The sequence below is a fragment of the Sus scrofa genome, chromosome 13 (assembly GCF_000003025.6).
Source record: "Sus scrofa isolate TJ Tabasco breed Duroc chromosome 13, Sscrofa11.1, whole genome shotgun sequence".
Lineage (NCBI taxonomy): Eukaryota > Metazoa > Chordata > Mammalia > Artiodactyla > Suidae > Sus > Sus scrofa.
In genome coordinates, this window is record NC_010455.5 from 59,661,107 (window position 1) to 59,675,610 (window position 14,504).

Sequence of the window (14,504 nt, forward strand, 5' to 3'; positions counted from 1 at the left end):
AAGTTGGAGTAAAGAACAACAACAGAAATTCAAGTCATCAGTAACCAGTAGTCACCAAGAGCTTATCTTCTATATATGTTCTAACCTGTACTTTTTAGGTACCAGACACTGCAAAGTGCATTGTCAGTTTGTCACAGCAGTGCTTCAAGGTGGGCACTGCTCTCATGTTCTGGGTGAAGGAGCTGCAGCAAAGCAGGGAAGAGTAATCAGCTGAGGACACAGAGCCAGTGGCCAGGGGAACAGGATTGAAGCCCAGGACTGGATGAGGAGTCATACTTTGAACCACAGTCCAGGGATCCTGTCCTGCTGCCACCACCCTCAAGCCCAGGACATGCTGTGTAGGCAGGGGCTTCACTAACACATACTTGAACCTTAAACTCTCTCCTGAGCATCCACTTCCAGGCTGGTTCCCGGGGATACCACTTCCCTACAGGAAGACCTGTTTCATTTTTGTGACCCCACTGTTGAACATGGCTAGGTCTTCAGGCTGTGTCTCCGATAAAATAGGGCTGCTTGCAAGTTACCATTTCTCCTGACATTCCCTAGACTCTAGCTGGGTCTGAATCCCTTTATTTAAAACCTATGATCAAAGCATTTTTTTAAAGATTATTTTTACAAACAGGCATTAGCTAGACTTTGTAAAATGATGAAAAACAGAGCTCCAGAGAGACAAACCTTTTATTTTCCCAAACCCCACAGACGCTCAATGGTTCTGGGATTCATACTCTATTCTCAAGACAGTAACTGAGTGTCCCATACAACCTAGTTATTATTGCACCTGCTCATGCTGATATAAAGAGCAACTGGGGGAGTTCTTATTGTTGCTCAGTGGTAATGAATCCTACTAGTATGCATGAGGATGTGGGTTTGATCCCTGGCCTCCCTCAGTGGGTTAAGGATCTGGCATTGCCGTGAGCTGTGGTGTAAGTCACAGACGCAGCTCAGATCCTGTGCTGCTGTGGCTGTGGTGTAGGCCGGCAGTTGCAGCCTTGGAACTTCCATATGCTGCAGGGGCAGCCCTAAAAAAACAAAACAAAACAAACAACCAAAAAAAAGCAAATGGGACAAACTCATCTTGTCACATCAAATGCTGTCTTATTTGCCAGTCTAATGTCCTGAATCAGGGGTTGTGGGTCCTTCATCACCCCATCTCTGAACCTCCCCCTTCCACACACTGAACCATTACAAAAGTACCCCCAATAAGTACATTAAGAAACTCTAGATTCATATCCATGGGATACATATTTAACAAAGGTTATTATGTCAGCAAGAAGGTTTTCCTGTTTACAGCTAGCTGCAACAGGTGAGGTTTGAGCTCTGCAGAAACAATGAGCAGTGTTGTAAATGTTATCAGGGTCACACACTCAGTCCCGCTGGTGTCTCAAATTGTGCACTTCCCCACAGGCTGGTATGTCAGGTCTTGATAACAGAGCAGGTCACTCTTGAATGTGGTAACACAAATCTTTTCAGTTAAACCACCCTCCAGTCGTTCACTTCAGCGCTCACGTTGATAAGTGAAGATTCTCTCTGAATTAGCAAAACTTAGAGAGGCAACTGATTTTATTTCATGAAATCAAAAAACTTCTTGGTGCATGCAAGGTAGTAGCTGGGAATCAGGGTAACAGTCACTGCCTGGAGGGAGTTGGAATGTGAGTCATTTCTCCCAGCCTGGCTTCTGCAATGACCCTTCTTAACCTTAGAACTACTCCTCTCCCACCACCTGGGAACAGAACTAAACCCCAAAGAACAGAGCCAAGGTCTGCTTTACTGAGCAAACAAAAGCTAGCAGGAAAAATTAGTGCAAGAAAAAGCTTCGACAATACACTACCAAATGGAAATGGCCTGGGGATTATCTACCATTGCATTATTTACTCATGCAAAAATGAGGCTGTGAGTCTGTTATGTGAGTAAATGAAGACAGTGTCTACTCTGATTTTGCTGAAGGCAGAACAGGAAAACAGTTCTCACTGACAGTGTATATCCTTCAAGTCAAAATGATCAAGAATTTTCATACTGTAAAGTTGGAGGCCCCTCACCACATCATTAATTTGAATTCTGGGGTCTTGGACTTTGGACATTTTCTTAAGAACGAGTATTTCCAGGTAAGTTGAATCTTTACTCTGACTCAAGAATGACTTTTCTGCCATTAAAACAGAAGCCACAAGGGTTTCTTTTCAAGAAATTAAAGGGCACCAGAGAGGAGTTTCAGAAAGAGGAAGTCACAAAGCTTCAATTGCTAAGGAAGAGAAGCCTTTCAGGCTCGGGCCCCTCAGTCCAGGATGCTCCTCTGACAATGACAACCTGGAGCTTTGGGGAGCTCAGCTGTCTGGTTTCTGGTGACCTTGGCTTCTTTAGTTTCTGATCTCAACCATTTGACCTTGAGAATAAGTCAACTAATGAACATTCGGCTCTTGTCGCAAGTCCTGGGAGGAGAGGGTAGGAAAGGGATAGATAGGGTGAACGGGATGGTAGTCGAAGAGACCCAGGCCCTGGAGCCAACTTAGTCCCAGCTCTGCCTCTGTCTGCCATGGGAGCTTTCTCAAATCATTTCCTTCCTGGTGCCACAACCCCTCTTATTTTAGAATTCTATGATCTTTGTGGTTCAAATTGATAACTCTTAGAAGGTAAGTTTGATTTGGAGGCCGTTCCACTCTTAAACCGCTTATACCAGTAGACTTTCCGTGCTTCCATACTGATTTTGAGTCTGATTTCAGACACAACAGTAGGTCCCCAGGGAAAAGAGCTAGCTAGTGGAGCTAACTAGTGAAGCTAACTAGTGAAGTGGTGGGGCTCCTCCACTGAAGCAGCCCTGCTCAGTGTTCATAAAACCAGCAGGCGCTGGGAGGATGGCATCAACAGGGCTGGATAACTGGGAGGATGTAGCTGCGTTAGTCCAGGAAGCCCCATGCAGTTTGCCTCCAGCTGGAGGGGGAGGCTTCAGCATCACTTGTGAAGTGCCCCCCCAAGCCAGGTCACAGACTCACAAGCGAGCAAAAGTCCTAAGCAAGGCTTTTGCGTGGGCGAGCTTTCTGAGGCAGCTGTTGTATGGATTGGGAGCTTTACCTGATTTAGGGATACCAAAAGAGGGAGAGAGCAAATGGAGCCTCACTGGAGAGACATTGACAGTCCAGGGACCAGAGCAAAATACAAAGAACTTGCACTGTGCTCATCTGGGGAAACTGGACTCAATAAACTAAAACATGGAGAGAACTTGGTGACGCTATGCAGCATGTGTGTTGCGTGCATGTGTACACTGAGGCTTCCCTGGTTGATGGTGACTGTACTGTTGGCCTTCATTTGTCCCTGGTAAGCCTGGACTAGATGCAGTTGAATAGAGAACTTCTTTTCACCATCTTCTTCTCAGACTTTTCCACATAGCACCAAGGGCTGTGTGCCTTCTGAGGCTCCAGGTAGCCCAGAATTTTCTTCCCTTTAGAGGGCCACTGGGCTTGTTCTATCCACCTGCTAAAGCAGCTGAAAGCTGGCTGTGGAGGCTGCAGTCTTCATGCAGAAGTAAGAAAAAAGGGCTAAAGTGCTTTCATCCTGGTTCTGTAGCTTGCCACTGAGGTGACCACAGGCAGGGAGCCCCTTCAGCTTCCATTGCCTGCTTTATTCAGTGAGAATGAGAACTGGCTGAGCTTATACATGTGAAGTGATTGGCATAGTGCTAGTCCATAGTATGTGTTCAATGAATATTAGTTATTATAATTGTGATTATAATTAAACACATTGTGTCAGAAGTAAGACATCAAGATCATTTCCCTAAATCATTGAAGCAAGACTAAAATTTGAGTCCTGTCATAATCCTCAAAAGGCAGAGTCATAATCTCAGCCCTGAAGGGAAAGAAAGCACCAAGTATTCAAATAGTAGGACATAGGAAAGGGCATAAGACATGATGGTCTTAACCCTCAAGGACATTCATACTCAAATAAACGCTAACAAATTATAGGGGATATTTAGCATCATCTAAAGAGATCAATGAAAACACCCCCCTTGCTTGGTCTGCATGGAGGCTGGCCAGGGCATGAGCTGACAGAGTGACCCTTCCATGGCCAACCCCCCCACCTCCACAGTCCATCCTCCTGCCCCTGTCTCCCCAGGTGGCACCTTCACCCACAGGGTGATAAAGCATCACAGAAAGAGTAGGGCATGGGTCCACTCCAGATCTGGATCCATCACGTCCTATTTCTCTCACTTGGGGCAGTTCCTTATCCCCTCTGCATCTCTTTTCTCACCTTTGAATTAAGAAAATCCTGTGTTGGTAAGAATACATGACATAACATAGGTGCACAAGCCAAGCACAGTTCCTGCCCCCAAAACAGAGTCCCACCTTATGCGTAACATCTGGAGGGCCTATCACGGGGCAGAAGTCACGAGCAGAAGGGTGGTGTGGGCACCACACCTCTGAGGTCAGGCCTGAGAGCACAGTGGGAACTCCCTGCTCCTGCAGTTAGGGGATAGAGTCTTAAAGCTCCCTGCCAGCCCTCCTTCAGACCAGTGGGACTGCCACTGGGATGAGGTGGCTCTGCCCCCCTGATGAGAATAAGTAGGTGGCATTGCCAGGCATGGGGCACCCAGCCTGGAAACCACAGGAGCCTGGGTGAAAGGAAGCTGTTGACCAGACCAGCCACCATGTTTACCAATTTGAAATATCCCACTTACAAAGAAAACCCAGATCCACCACAAGTTATATCACTCGCAGATAAGGTGAGTGAGGTTTTTCATGCTAATGGGTCAACTTTTTCTTCTCAACCAGTTTTTGTCGCTGTTGACCCAGAAGCCCACTATTTCTTCACAAAAGCTTTTGAATGTGCAAAATTCATTCATAAGACCTAGGGAAAGTGAATTGGAGCCCTCTACCATGTTTCCCCTCCACCTTTCTCCTTCCTGCTTTTCTCCCTCTTCTACCACTGCATGAGGGTTTACAAAGAGACACTGGGGCAAAAGAAAAAAAAAAAAAAAGATGAAAAGAGATGAAAAGAAAAGAGCCCAGGGGCAGAGTCAGAGGGCTGAGGCTGGGAGCCAGCAAAGTGCAAAGTCAAGGAGGTGGATGGGTAGGTTTCGAAGGTGACACCAAGCCCTCCAACTTTTGATTCCCATGCCCTGGGTCCAGGGTACCATGTTTCCTCACTCATTCACAAAACATGAATGTCAAGTCCGAGGAAAAAAGCTACCAGAGTTTCCCTGTGGGAACTTTGCTTCCATCTCAGACCCAGTTCTTACTTCCCTCCCTGATTTTCTGCTTCCAACTATTTTTATGAAGTCCTTACAGATTCTAGCATGTGGGGTGTGACTCTAAGTGTCCACTCCCCCCCACCCTCAACACCCGCGAACACACACATTAAACACAAAAACACATAGAGAAACAAACTGTGACTGGAAGCCAAGGTTAGGATTATCTATGAGTAACTGGTCTTGCTGTAGAAGATGTCCTAAAAGGCAGCTGGCACCTTTGTTGACCTTGACCACACAGCTGAGCCATCTGAGAAGTATGGTGAACTTTCCTCTACTCCCCAATGTGTAAATGCCTCAAGTAATCTTTTTAAAAACAAAAAACATATTAATTGGTACCTAGTACCAAAACATCGACTTGCTCTTGGCCTTTAGATATGGCCTTCACTGAGGTCAGGGCAAAACCCAATTGTTAGTTTGAGGAGCAATGCCTGTGATTGTGGCAAAGATGAATCACTGATAAGGAGGCCTCAGAACCACCAAGCAGGACCCACCACACAGCTCAAAGAACAATTTTCCATGGGGAAAGACATTCCTGTAGGAGACTTAATTTTCCTTATTGCTTGTTTCCTGTGTGACTCTTGAGCTTCAGAAGGGAGAGAGAAGAAAAAAATAGACTTCAGAGAAGGAAAAGCGTCCCCCAGACCAGGAACTATTCAGGAGACACAATGTTTTGATAAACGGGAGATAGTTGAGATAAAAAAGGGACAGAAGAATCCGGAAGTTAAGAAAGTTTCAAAAGGAGAAAGATGTCTGAAAAGTGGGAAGTCAGCTCTTCAGATAAGGCAGAGAAGCCAGTTGAGGGAGGGCACCTGATAATGAGGGCTGATAAAATGAAACTGCTACTTACATTTGAGAGAAAGAAAAAAAAAAGGTATTCCATGCTCTGGAAACCCCAGAACAGGAGAGTAGAGTTTCACAGGAAAGAGTGCACTGAGGCTGGCTGCATCCCCAGCTGCCGTTCCCTGTGTCTCTTGACCATTCAAGGACCTTGCCAACCCCAGCTGGACATCACTCCTGTCCCCTTCATCCTCCCCTTTTCATTAATCAGAGCTTGTGTGATGTTTCTGTTTTCAATAACCTTGGGCTATCGTGGGTCAATTAGTAAACTGAATCTGTTCCATAGCACTAATTGACTCATGTCACCTATTTGAAAAAAGTATCCATTAATAGCTACTTGGCTGTTTGATAACTACTGAGTTATTTAATATCTCTGGGCCTCCATTTCTTTCCAATATAGGAGGTAGATTTTTAACTTCTAAGGAAGAGGTGCTATTTGAGTTGGGCCTTGGTGTGCAAATTGAAGGGGAGGGCACCAGGGTGCCATTTATAAGATAAGGTGGAAGAGGAGGGAGGTTTCTAGAAGAAATGAATGGAGCAGAAGTTCTGCCTGGTAGGCTGCTGCGTCCTCCAGGGGCAGGGAAGAGCCTGTGAAATGTCCCAGAGGAAACTGGACTTCATATTATGTTTATTAATCATCCTGATGGAAATGGAGCGTCTGCACTGATTAAATTCACAAATGATCCTAAACTGAGCAGGGGAATAAATTCCAGAAAGGATGGGTTTATCAGGTGAGTGGGAATATGAATCAGCTCATCTTCCTAAAGTGGGTGGCAGTTAAATGAAATGAGATTTGCAGAAGATGATGGCGGTGAGGCACACCTGAGAGGATGTGGTAATGAGCCCAGTTCCAAACTAGGAGGCTGTTATTTGGAAAATAATAACGAGACGGGTGCTCGAAAGTGGAGAGTGAATAGTAAGTAAAAAACAAGCTTAAAATAAGCTCTCATCATGGGTCCCAGTCTCCCTCTCAGCACTTGTGTCAGGGGTTGATGGGGGTAGAAGGATGTGAAAGGCAGATTTGGGAAGAATTTATAAGTGAGGAAAGTCATATCTTACAGGTGAGGAAACTGAGACCCAGAGAGGTTAGGAATGACTAAGTCAAGGGCAGCTGAACCTTGGCATGCTCATCACCACTCTGTTCCCTGCACCAGTGACAGCACATTGCCATGCCTTCCAGTGACCTAAATGTAGCCGAGAATTCTTCTGGACTCTGCTGTCTAAGCAGTCTCCAATTACTTGGCTCATGAAATATTATTTTATGCTATCTCTACAGTCAAAGAGCTAGACATGGGCAAAGCCATGACAAAAACCAAGATCTCCTGATTGGCTCTTTACTTCCTCTCCCTCTAAGCTCTAAACTCTCTATAGTCAACACTGATGAGAATGCAAAACTCAAGCTCTGAAAAATCAGAACTGGCTCCAGAGCCAAAGTTCCCACCTTAGTCTCCAAGTTAGTTTGAGGTCCTTGAACAGCATTAAAACAAAACAAAACTCTGAAACTGTATTTGCAATAACGTTGGAAAACATAGAAATATCCATAATTTGGGGTCAGTGAGTTTTGTGCCTTTGGGAAATAAAACATTAAAAAAAAATCCACTAAATGCGAGTAATGAAAATTAAATTTCTACAATAGGCTCTTGATGAAATTAATACCCTTGTTAAAGAGTCGCTGGAATGGATTCATGTTTCTTCTATTGGTTTCCCCCTCAGTGAGCAGAATGAATTTTGTTTGCAAAGATGAAGCAGTATTGAGGGAGGGTCTGCGTGTGTTGAGTCTGTTTCACCATCCACCTGGGAAGAAGGTGGGTTGGGGGAGAAGGAGAGACAGGCCTTGGCAGAACCATGAAGTAGGTACAGTTGGCCCAGTCTCAGTTCCTTTTTTCCTTTCAGTTCCCTCTGCCAGGAAGTTTCATGCAGCGCCTCTGAGTCCCAGTGGGGTGATGTGTGGGCCATGCCACAAGGCCCTGGCTGGTCATGTTGCACAACTCTAGGGGCACGTTTACCCTTTGGAAACTCAGCAGCTCAGCATGAGCTGCCCCCTTGCAGACTCAGAACAGCTTTCCATTTCTCAGGCCTTTTCTCGTCTTGCCCAATCTCACCGGAACATCTCCCTGCTCTGTATCTGACCTAACTCACATCCACATGGGCCAGTGGGTCACTGTCCAGGAATTCCTTGCAGAGCCACCCATTATCCTAAGGGAATGAATTAAAAAACAGGAAATTTTAGCATGGGCCTGAAAGACATCTCTCCTTAAGAATATTATTCAAACAATCTCATTGACCACCTCATAGGATGAGGGAGAGATGATACTTACACTCCCCCAGACCAGCCATAACCACAAAGTTAGCTCCCAGGATCTCTTAGATGAGTCTTTGGTTCAGTTGCTTCCAGCTTGCAGCATCCCAGCCCCCTTGCTACAGGGCTAGGAGCTCAGGGTTGGAGTCACTCAGCCTGGGTTTGAATTCCATCTCTGCCACTTGCTGGCTATGTAGAATTAAGCAAATTGTCTAAACTTTCCCAACCTGTTTTCTCATCTGCAACATCGTTTTGTGGATAGCATTAGGGAAGATAGTACCTGTGAAGTACTTAGCATAGTGCTTGGAGGACAGTCAACAATAAGCATTATCTATCAATGTGGCTCTTATTTCACAAAAAGTTGTGAGGCTGGAGGGGTGGATATTATCTCCTTAGTCCTGGGAACCCAAGGATGAGCTGAGAGAAGTGTTTTGTTAAAAGGTACATCGTTGGTACGTGCTAAGGCTGGCACTAGACTTGAGCTTTCCATGAAAGATTCCAGAGTTCTTTCCATCATCCTATTTCCTTGCAGCTCTAAGGCAATGCTTAACCATGTATATCTATGTAGAATTAAGCAAATTCTGTATATCTGCAGCCCCAGGCTGCATGGCTGTGCCACATACGTGAGATACACTCATTGTTTTCTAACTGTCCCTTTCTCCCATAAAATGCGTCTGGGTGGCCATGGCTAAGATAATAGCAAACACAGAGCGTGCATGTTCTCTCTCATGGTACATGGCTATATCTTCAGATTATGGGTTTGCCATCTAAGGTAGAGGGAGAATGGAAAATTTCCCTTTCATTCAGAGCCTCCATCACCACTTTTCACTGATCCCAGGAAGAGATACAATGATCATCTGATCTGCCAAGTAAACTAGTCAATTTAATCATAAACAAAAATAGCTATAGAACAAACACAGGAACCCAGGCAACATCAATCCTTTTGATTCTCTAGGTCTGTTAACACTGAAGGCCCAGAGTGGATCCAGATTTTTGTGGGCCTGAAGCTTATTCAGTTTTGGAATCTTATTTATGAAAAGAAAAAAATGAATTCAAAATTAGTATGGGAAAATTGTAGAAATGGAGACCAAATTAGGAGTTGACAGGGGTTAGGAATGGAAGAGAAGGAGTGATGAATGTGTTTACAAAAGGGCAAAAGGAGAGTTCACATTGTGGCACAGTGGAAAGGAATCTGACTAGGAACCAGGAGATTGCGGGTTCAATCCCTGCCTTCCCTCAGTGGATAAAAGATCTGGCATTGCCATGAGTTGTGGTGTAGGTCACAGATGAGGCTCAGGTCCTGCATTGCTTATGGCTGTTGTGTAGGCTGGCAGCTGTAGCTAAGATTAAACCCCTAGCCTGGGAACCTCCATATGCTACGGGTGTGGCCCTAAAAAGCAAAAAAAAAAAAAAAAAAAAAGCAAAAAGAGGGATCTCAGTGGTGATAGAGGCATGAACCCACATGTAGATAAAATTGCATTAACTTGTATACACACAAAAATGAGTACATATAAAGTTAGTGAAATATGAATGAGATGGGTGTGTTGAGTGAATCCAAGTTTTCTGGTTGCAACATTTTACCGCAGTTTTGTAAGATAATACTCTTGGGAGAGACTAGATGAAGGCTACACAAGCTCTCCCTCCATTATTTCTTATAACTGCATGTGAATCTACAATTATCTCAGAAAGTATCATTTCAAAAGATTGAATAGAAGTAGAATCAGATAATCTGGAAAAAGAAATAGGTACTGGGCTTTGGAAAGACTCATGCTGGTGAGAAGCTTAAACATTTCAGCTTTTCCAGCCTCATGCTAAAACCATTTCTGGTCCAACAGGCAGCAGGTTGACAGAGGATGAGGCATGGTAGAGATGGGACAGCACTTCAGGACTCACCAGTGAATTCATACACCTTCCAGGAGGATTCGTTACAACCATGAATAAGGTCGCTCACTTTACAATAAACAGGAGATACTCACCCACATAAATAGGTTGACTCCACTCACTCCAGAGTCCCACTGGCCTGCACACGGAGCTCACTGCTGCTCTGACTTGAACGGAATACTTAGAAATATCATCAATTATGGAGATGAATGTGTTGGTCTTCATTTTTTCTGTCTAAATAGGAAAACAGAGCAAGAATCCTTGGACACACAGTTTAAATTATGCTAATGATCAGAAAGTGAGGTCAGATGTACATAATATGACTCAGTGGTCATCGACCTGTTTAAAATCTATGGGATAGGTACTGATTAGTTAATTCTAGACCCATTCAGTACAAATGAATGGGAAAGCTATGCAGTAATCAAAATAAATGAAATGGGCAGTGGTAATATCTAGATGATCCATCTGGGTCCAATTGACATTTCCAGGTTGACAGACTGGAGCGGCTGGTAGCAGAATGCATAATCCCCCTTGTCTTGTCCTTCGATATTCTGTAACCACTGAACTAACAATATTACACAGCTTCCATCATATACAACAGGCACCAGCAAACTATAGTCTCTGCCAGTCTGGCCTGTTGCCTGTTTTTCTGGGGACTGCAAGCTGAGAACAGCCTCTCTATTTTTCAGTGACTGAAAAAATATAAAAAGAACAATATTTCATGACACATGAAAATTACATGAAATTGAAATTTTAGTGTCCACAAACATAGTTTTGCTGGAATGCAGTTACACCTATTTGCTTGTGTCTATAGCAGAGATAAATACCTGTTGCAAAAAAAGACTATGCCCTGCAAAGCCTAAAATAGCTCTCTCTGGCCCTCTACTGAAAAAAATTTACAGATCCCTGATCCAATGTCTCAACTCAAGCCTGGGGGCAAGGACTGAGGGCTGGGGGGTGGGGAGCTTTAAAAAGTAGGAAGAGCAAGAACCTTGAATCTAGCTTGATCCTGGCTCTGCCTCCAACTAATTGCCGGGCAAGTTCCTTGACTTAAGCCTCAGTTTTCTCATCTGTAAAACAGAAACAATACCACCTAACTAATGGATCAATGAATTCAATGGAATTACTTTTGTAAAGCCCAACCTTAAGGATATATTGGGTTGAATCATATGAAAACTGCTAATATTTAATAACCCATTTTTGATCTGTAAAAATGGCAATTGGAGGCAGTTCAACCTATTAATGTGCACTCAATAAATGCTAGTTTGCTGTAGGGACCCTCGGCTAACATTGTTCAGTGTTGAATGGAGGCCGTTCTCTTATGAATAAACCCTTCTTTTCTATTCTCTCTACTGGTCAGTGTCACCACCATGCAGCTAATTCCCTCTGCCCCAAACCAGAGATATGTCCCTGGTGTCTGTGTCTTATGTCCTCCTGCATCTTACATCCTCCCAGATGTATTTACTCCTGGATGCATTCCTCTCTTCCTTGTCCCTGCTCCACAACACTGCCTACTTTTGGGCTCATTTTTTGGGCTTGGACTATTGCCGTAGCCAGGAACTGGTATATCTGTGCCCACATGCCCCCTCTCCACCCATACCCACCTTTCATGCCATTACAAAAATAATTCTACAATTCTGCAGATACACTCATATTTCTCTGTCAAGTAAAACACTGCCATGGCTTCCATTGCCCATGGCCATGGTTTTAAAAAGAGAAACCATTTACTTTTTAAAAAACAAAATCTTAGAATCATCTGGAAGAAGTCCCAGTGTAAAATCTAAACTTAAGATTCCAGTGTTGTCCTTTTGTTCTGGCTGACTACATTACTGCCACTTGGCTGAAAGAACCATGTCCTCAGGCCTTGGAGTTACTCATGCCTAGACCTCCTGCCACTCCAGGGTGGGGAGCAGGGTGTGTGAGTCAGGAGCTGTTCACTGCTGATCCACAAGGAGGTAAATAGAGAAATGGAGATAATACAGAGCTTTCATAGCAATTCGACATTGCCATCACATCAAGCTCAGGATCAATGTCCTTGGCTATATTCAATTTTTCTAGCAAGTCATTTTTATTGTATTTTGCAAAAGTATCAATTTATGGTAGATTAGAAATTTAAAAAAAGAAAACCAGTCTTTCACCATATATACCAGGGAAAGAACTAGCTAAAAAGTCCCCACCCTCTCCCACCAGGAAAGTTTCTATTCATCTTTCAAGATTCTGGTCAGTTCTTCTGGCGGAGGCCCTGGTAGCTGGCTTTGCCCTCTCATTACTTTGTATCCACCTTTGCCTTTATGATACTAAGGCGGCGCTAAGACTGGGTGAGTGTGTCCAGTAGATCAGGCTCCTTGAGAGCAGAAGCAATGACTAGTCATTTCTTTATTTCCCACAAAGAAGCCTCCTTATAAGTGTTTGTTAAACCAAACTGATTCAAATTGAATTTGTAAGGCAAGCGTTGAATCCTGACTGCTATTTTGTTCTTGCTTTGTTACTTTGGGTAACTTTCTCTCTCTCTGTCTCACTTTCCTATAAATTGGGAATGGTCATTACATAACAGAGTTACTATGAGGATAGAATAAACTAGGATAATAAAGCTCAACACATAGTTGCTGCTCAATAAATATTGACTTTCATTCAGTCCCTTCTCTTTTGACGTTTTGACCATTAACTGCAAACCAACTATAATGGAAACAATAAAAATCATTTTTAAAAAAAGTTTTGGTCATTAGGGCTAATGAGTTTTCTTTTTTTTTAAGTTGTGGTAAAATGCACATAACACAACATTTACCATATTGGCTATTTTTAGATGTATAGTTGGATAGTAGTAAGTACATTCACTCTGTATAACCTCTCTCCAGCACACTTTTTATTTTGCAAAACTGAAACCCTACTTGTTCAACCAAAACTCCACGTTCTCCCCTTTTTCAGCCTCCAAAACCACCATGTACCACTATTGTCTTGATGAATTTGATTACCCTGGGTACCCCATATAAATGGAATCATACAGTATTTGTCTTTTTGCAACTGGCTCATTTCACTTAGAATACTGTCCTCAAGGCTTATCCATGTAGTACATGTCAGAATTCTCTTCCTTTTTAAGGCTGACAATATTTCATTGTATGAATAAACCACATTTTGTTTATCCACTCATCTGTCAATGGCTATGTGAATTGCTTCCTTCTTTCGGCTATTGCGAATAATGCTTCTTGAGCATGAATGCACAGAGATCTTTGAGACTCTGCTTTCTATTCTTTTGGATATGTACCCAGAAATAGAATTGCTGGGTCATATGACAATTCTATTTTTAATTTTTGAGAAATCCCCATATTGCTTTCCACAGCAGCTGCACCATTTCACCAACAGTAGTACTGATGAACTTTATTTGCATTATCTACAACAAAAACTATGTCCTTTCAAGACAATAGGCCAGTAAGGTTTTATTTCTTTCCGTAAAATCTGGGTAGACAGAAGTTACCTTTGACTTTGTTAATGCCAAGCTGTAACCAGAGCAGTCTCTGACAATATTTTTGCTTAAATGTTTCTAAATAAATCTGTCATCGAATATCAGCATGAGCTGAAGAATTACCTGAAAATAACCCTTCCTTGTGTTGCAAATTTTCACTTCATAATCAAAGCAATGGATTGGAAAAGCAGAAACTGGTTTCTCCCATTGAATAGAGAGGCAGGTTCCTTCAATCTCTGCTGTGACATTCACTGGAGAATTTACCCGATCTGGGTTAGAGAAAAAGAGGCTGGTGATCAACACTGATAAGGCTGATCCACTCACATTCCTCAGGACATTGCAAAGATAGGTTCATTTGTGCGATATTTTAAATACTTGAGAAGACCTATCTACAAAACAGAAACAGACTTACGGGCCAGAGAACAGACTTGTGGTTGCCAAGGGGGAGGGGAGAGGAAGTGGGATGGACAGGAAGCTTGAGTTGGTAGATGCAAACTGCTACATTTAGAATGGATAAGCAATGAGGTCTTGTAGTACAGCAGGGGAAACTATATCCGATCTCTTAGGATAGACCACAATAGAAGATAGAATGAGAAAAAGAACATATGTATATATGTATATGACTGGGTCACTATGCTGTACAGCAGAAATTGACACAACACTGTAAATCAACTCTACTCTAATAAAAAAATAATTTGTTAGGAGTTTCTGTTGTGGCTCAGCAGAAACTAACCTGACTAGTATCCATGAGGATGCAGGTTCCATCCCTGGCCCCGCTTAGTGAGTTAAGA

The 14,504-nt window shown here is 43.2% G+C and overlaps 2 protein-coding genes across 5 annotated transcripts in view; one reads left to right on the forward strand and one right to left on the reverse strand.

Annotated features, from left to right (window-relative positions):
- TRNT1 (tRNA nucleotidyl transferase 1) overlaps positions 1–14,504 on the forward strand; it is an 88,220-nt gene that overhangs the window by 13,272 nt on the left and 60,444 nt on the right. The gene's annotated exons all lie outside the window — the stretch shown is intronic.
- The window catches only part of IL5RA (interleukin 5 receptor subunit alpha), a 41,028-nt gene that overhangs the window by 9,923 nt on the left and 16,601 nt on the right, over positions 1–14,504 (reverse strand). For 2 of the 3 annotated variants that reach the window (XM_013981906.2, XM_021069274.1), the window contains exons 8-9: positions 13,837–13,982; positions 10,349–10,487 (exon numbers count right to left, since the gene is read on the reverse strand). In XM_013981906.2, the coding sequence (XP_013837360.1) occupies positions 10,349–10,487; positions 13,837–13,982 (285 nt within the window). Of the gene's footprint in view, positions 1–973; positions 8,270–10,348; positions 10,488–13,836; positions 13,983–14,504 lie in introns of those variants that run through there. The other variant, XM_021069275.1, reaches the window with a different exon arrangement.